Here is a 6,415-nt window from a genome sequence, read left to right as displayed (position 1 = left end):
CAGTTGAAATCCACACCCCCCCCCCTGTGGAAGATATGACCTTACCCTCCCACACAGGGACTGTGAATTTCAAATGGGGTTACCTAAATGGATTATTCCATTTGAAATCTACACCCAGGAGATTAAGGTCGCATGTTTCATAGGGGGTGTATGGATGTCAAATGGAATAGCCCATTTGTTACAGGTTTCAGTATTATAATATCATTATCAAGTAAGCTAAACTGTCAATCAATTTTTGGTTGGTTTGGAGTTGCGATCAAAAGCGGTAGATTTTGTTCATCTGGTAAATTTCTTAGTATGGTTTCACTGCTACATCCATATTAACCTGTAGATTTCGTTCAGTGAATTGGTTGTATCGGAGAGTGTAAATTTGAATGTGACAAGATCAACTTATAATAGCATCAAGTTGCATATACAGTTGGGAGACGAGAGTTTCACTCACAGATGCTATCAACTATAAACCAACCAACTGTCTTGAGTGCAATTTTAGTCAAACCTGTTGCGCCATTCAGAGTCAATTGAGTCAGCTTGGCAAGGATCAAATTGCAATACATGGAATAATTGTTGGACTTGAAAAAACACTTAAATATGTAGGTCTACAAGTTGTTAGTATTTTGGTGGAGTTTTCCATTAAAACTAGTTTTGAAGTAACAATTTTTGAGCAAAGTCTTGGAATTTTGATACTGTAAAACTGGTTCTTATATCAGTATCACAATCTGTGGATATCTTGGATGACGTGACCAATGCCTGGAAATTGGAACGCAGGTTTCAGCGGAAAATTACGCAGCAACAATAATAACCTGAAGATGTGGCTATTTGTGGTGCTCTGTATGGTAAGTTTAATTTCTTGTTTTTCTTTGAAGAACAATAAGATTAAAGACAAAATGACAAAACCAATGTAAATATTGTGAAGATGCTTCTGTATACCTATTTTCATTTTATTTATATTTCCTGTCTTTCTTCCTTTGCTTCCTTGGGTCACTTTCATTCATTCTTTCTTTTTTCCTTTTTTCTTTTCTTTCTTTTTCCTTTCTTTCTTTCTTTCCTTCTTTCTTTTTTTCTTTCTTTCTTTCTTTCCTTCTTTCTTTCTTTCTTTCTTTCTTTCTTTCTTTCTTTCTTTGTCTTTCTTTCTCTCTTTATTTTTATATCTCTTTTCTCCTTTCTTTCTCTCTTCTTTTTTTCTTTTTCCTTCCTTTCTTTTTTCCTTTCTTTCTTTTATGTCTTTCTTTCTCTCTTTGTTTTTTATATCTCTTTCTTTCTCTCTTTGTTCTTTCAAACTTCCAATTACAAGAACCACTACAATAAGAACTGCTCAAGACGAAATCATGTGCATTGGAAGACTTTCATTGATCTCATGTAGCATGTGGCAGTCTTGAATGTAAAAATTTTCCTGATTTTGTGATCAGCACAGTGGAACCTGTTCACACCCCCACCATGATCTGTAGGAGAGGATAAAGCCATCCATATACATTAAGCATGTCTGGTATCACAATAAGAGTCTCCAAAGTAATCTGAAGTAATATTCAAAAATTTATACCAATTCTAAGGTACTAGTATGTATCTTTCAGAGCTCATCAAACTTTGTAGGATTGGGTCACTTTTGAATGCACAGTAAATTTTGTGGCCATACCGTTGGATTTTGTCTAGCTATATTTACAGTATTCTATAGCACCTAGAAAACCACATTTCTGCCTTTAACAAGATACAAAGATCACCATGAAATTCAGTATGATGTGAGTGAGTTATGAGGCTGGGCCATAAGACTACCATGTTCAACCTAATTAGTGCCCCAGGTCAGTCATTTTGGAGGCACTTATTAAAACGATGAAATGAGAGTCAAAATGGGGGACTTTATGTACAGAAACATTCAAAATAAAAGTGTATCTGAAAGTCAAAGTCAAAAAAGTTCACTTTGAAATTCAGTATGTTGTGAGTGAAGGGACAATGTCATTCATCCTCATTTGAAGTTATGATGAGGCCGGGCGATAAGAGTACCTTATTCACCCTAATTAGTGCCCCATGTCAGTTTTTTGGAAGGGCTTATTAAAACGATGAAATGGAAGTCAAAATGGGGACTTCATGTACAGAAACATTCAAAATAAAAGTATCTGAAAAGTCCAAGTCAAATAAGATAGAAAGATCACCATGAAATTCTGTTGTGAGTGAAGGGATAATGTCATTCATCCTCATTTGAAGTTATGATGAGGCCGGATGATAAGACTACCGTATTCAACCTAATTAGTGACCCATGTCAGTCTTTTTTTTATGTTAAGGGCTGGGGTATGAACGTTTGGACAGTATTTATTGTGCGACATTAGAGCGCATCAGACATATCGAATTGCATTCTGAATACTGAAGAATGTCATTCTGATATCAAATAATTTTGATTTTTGAAATTAGCAATTTAATACACATTTTATGGCAAATCATTAAAAATTGATATTTTGATATTTAACAGTACTTGAAGTAAACTTTACAAATCTGATGATTTATACTTAAAGTGTATGTAGGTGGGATGAAAAGCCGACGATCAATTGAAAATTTTGACCTTTCAGTATTGAAGATATGGATTTTTTCCCCAAAACACCAAAAAATTTGGTCTTTTGGGAAAAAATCCATATCTTCAATATGAAAGGTCAAAATTTTCAATTGACGTCGGCTTTTCTCCTGCTACATACACTTTCAGAATATGTCATTAGATTTATATAATTTACTTCGAGGACTGTTATATATCAAAAATTTACTTGAAGTAAACTTTACAAATCTGATGATTTATACTTAAAGTGTATGTAGGTGGGATGAAAAGTCGACGATCAATTGAAAATTTTGACCTTTCAGATTGAAGATGTGGATTTTTTCCCCAAAACACCCAAAAAATTAGGTCTTTTGGGGAAAAAATCCATATCTTCAATATGAAAGGTCAAAATTTTCAATTGACCGTCGGCTTTTCCTCCCTGCTACATACACTTTAAGAATATGTCATTAGATTTATATAATTTACTTGAGGACTGTTATATATCAAAATTTGAAAATATCAAATTTTTATAATTTGTCATAAAATTTGTATTATATTGTGATTTTCAAAAATGAAAATTATTTGATATCAGAAAGACATGCTTCAGATTCAGAATGCAATTCAATATGTCTGAGGTGCTCTCATGTCCCACAAAAAATACTGTTGAAACGCAATAAACGCTCATTTTAGATCCCTTAAGGGCTGGGGTATGAACGTTTGGACAGTATTTATTTTGGGACATTAGAGCACATCAGACATATCGAATTGCATTCTGAATACGAAGAATGTCCTTCTGATATCAAATAATTTTGATTTTTTGAAATTCTAATTTAATACACATTTTATGGCAAATCATTAAAATTGATATTTTTGATATTTAACAGTACTCAAAGTAAACTTTACAAATCTGATGATTTATACTTAAAGTGTATGTAGGTGGGATGAAAAGCCGACGATCAATTGAAAATTTTGACCTTTCAGATTGGAGATATGGATTTTTCCCCAAAACACACAAAAAAATCAGAAAGACATGCTTCGTATTCAGAATGCAATTCGATAGGTCTGAGGTGCTCTCATGTCCCACAAAAAATACTGTCGAAACGCAATAAACGCTCATTTTAGATCCCTTAAGCCAATTGACCATATTTGTTTAGGCCTTAAGTCATTTTGGAGGTGCTGATTAAAACAATGAAATGGAAGTCAAAATGAGGAATTTATGTACAGAGACATTCAAAATAAAAGTGTATCTGAAAAGTCCAAGACAAAAAAGATAGAAAGATCACCATGAAATTCTGTTGTGAGTGAAGGAAAATGTCATTCATCCTCATTATGATGAGGCCAGACGATAAGACTACCTTATTCACCCTAATTAGTGCCCCATGTCAGTTATTTTGAAAGCGCTTATTAAAACAATGCAATGGAAGTCAAAATGGGGGCTTCATGTACAGAAACATTCAAAATAAAAGTGTATCTGAAAAATCAGTCATAATCGTAAGTCACAAAGTGTTCTGGTAAATTTAACCAATTTTATTTATTTAGGCATATCAAAAAGGGGGCACTTATACAGTTTTGTAGGGGTGTTATTAGGGGAAGGCACTAATTAAGTCAAACCTGGTACTTGTGGTGAGATCTCAGGGAGAGGGAAGTGCCTTAGTTGGTATGGGTATGCACTGCTATGACAACCCCCTTATTCAGGCTCCTCTACTGCTTGCTTGCAACTAGCTTCAGTTCTTCTGCCCACTATTTTGCACTTTCAGTGATGTTGTATACATGTCATATTGCGAATGTAGTAGCTAGCCAGCCACCATTAAACATCTCTTGTTGTCAAGTATAAATTAATGTCTGCCTTGATCAGGCCCGTGACGCAGGATTTATTTTGGGGGTGTTGATTTTGAAAAAGTGGACTTTTTCCAAAGGGGGGGGGGCGATTTTGTGAAAAGTGGACTTTTCCCCCAAATTTGGACCTTTTTTGACAAAAAAACGTAAAAAACCTGATTTTTTTGCTCGCTACGCTCGCAAATTCTTAAATTTTGGGACTTTTTGTATACTTTTGCAAATTTGGGGAGGTGCGGTCGCACCCCCCGCACCACCCGCACCACCCCCTGCGTACGGGCCTGGCCTTGATTCCATCTATTTCACATAGTAATAGAAGTGAATGTTTAGCATTTTTAAGCTTAGCTGTTCCAAAGACCCTGTGTTTTTGGAAAAAATTTGCTCCCCAAAACCTACTTTTCGAAAATATGGCCCATACATACTTACTAAAGAAACTTGAGTGCCCCCACCCGTGGGTGATACACTGACAGTGTTATGTTTTTTTTATGTTTGTGTAGGTACCTGTAGGGGTATTTGGGACTACAGGTGCGAGTGCTGCTCCAACGACACCAGAAGAACCCACAGTTGAATACGTATTAGCGGAAGACGATGGTAAATACTTTGACATACGGAATGTAACTGGCTCGGCTATTTTGGATTGTAATTGCACTGATCTCAACAATGGTAAGTATCAGTTTACTGCATATACAGTTGTAAAGATATAATATAAATAAAGTTTATTTGGAAATGGCTAGGTGATCCAGTCAAGCAAAATTGAGAACAGTTAAGATTTGTAAATTATTACAAAAAGAATTTAACACCAAGATCTGAATGTGACCCAAAATAATAGCAGGCATGAGAATTTCCAGTCAAAACACTGGAACCTGATGTTGTGATGTCAAAATTCCCGCAATTTTATTTATTTTAAGCCCATTTCAGGTGTTTTTGTAGAATTTTATTAATGTAATAAAATCAGAAGGAATTGATGAATATGCCTGTAACTCAAAACTCAACTTTGAGAACTTATGCTTGGGCATAGAGTATAATTATGTGCATATTGAACTACACAGTTGTGTGTATCATTTGTATTGCACATGGTATGTGTGATGTGATCTCGCACAATGTGAAGGACTCAATGGATTTGCCAATTCAGTGCACAGGAGTGAGTTGTATTGAACTTGATAAAAATTGCCATAAAAAGTGATAAAAAACATGATTTTACACTTGATCTGTTCTTGCAGCTGTTCTGCCTTGTTATCTCATGTGTTCTATTCAGTGGCTGCGCAATCATTCAATTTTAGGGGGGTCGGGCATGAACGTATTTTCCTTTCTTTTCTTTTCCGTCTAACATAGTGTTTTTCATGCTAAAAGTAAGATGCACAGGGCAATTATTGCTTAATTTTTATGCTTCCAACGCGAGGCATACTGTTTTTGAAATGTCCATGCTTCCGTTCTTCCATCTGTATATGTATCTCGTGAATGGCATCAGATTTTCAGGATAGGTGGTTCATGGTCAGAAACTCTGACTACCTTTTTGGGTGATGTTCAGGGTCATACAGAGGTCAAAGTTCATTTGAGGTCAACAAATTAAAATTTGGCCTTATATGAACAGTTCAAATCCTATTGCAACCATTATTATGTTTTGATGAATCCAAGTGTGTGAAAATATTGGATCCAACACATAATAATGATAAAATTGGATGCCTTACGCCCAATATTTATTGGTCTTGCTATGAGTTGGCAAAGCTGCATCGCACTTATGGTTTTAGGGGTCCAAGCTGGATCTCTTCCTTCATTACCAACCGCAAGCAGAGGGTTGTTTTCCGTGGTCAAATGGTCAAAACGTTTCAGCGGTCTTCCAACTCGACTACGTCTCGTCCATTATTTTTAAAACTCATAGCTCGACCAATAAATATGGGCTCAATCAATCCAATTTTATATCAAACTTGGGCCGGGAACTTGTGTCATAGCTGCACTGTGGGAACCCTTGACTGTTGGTGGTGTTCCAAGGTCAATTTGTAAAATACTGTTATTTAAAACTTTTGGTTAAAATCTAATCTCATGTGAACAGTTTTTAAACTGTTTTTG

The 6,415-nt window shown here is 35.4% G+C and overlaps 1 protein-coding gene across 1 annotated transcript in view; it reads left to right on the top strand.

The window, feature by feature from the left end:
• Positions 1-161: 161 nt before the first annotated feature.
• The window catches only part of LOC140151729 (uncharacterized), a 49,332-nt gene continuing 43,078 nt past the window's right edge, over positions 162-6,415 (top strand). The window contains exons 1-2 of the mRNA XM_072174067.1: positions 162-833; positions 4,846-5,011. Coding sequence (XP_072030168.1) covers positions 744-833; positions 4,846-5,011 — 256 coding nt within the window. The 5' untranslated portion in view covers positions 162-743. The remainder of the gene's footprint in view (positions 834-4,845; positions 5,012-6,415) is intronic.

Source organism: Amphiura filiformis, chromosome 5 (genome assembly GCF_039555335.1).
Source record: "Amphiura filiformis chromosome 5, Afil_fr2py, whole genome shotgun sequence".
Taxonomy (NCBI): domain Eukaryota; kingdom Metazoa; phylum Echinodermata; class Ophiuroidea; order Amphilepidida; family Amphiuridae; genus Amphiura; species Amphiura filiformis.
Note: the sequence above shows the minus strand (reverse complement) of the source record. Positions and strands in the feature narration are given on the sequence as shown.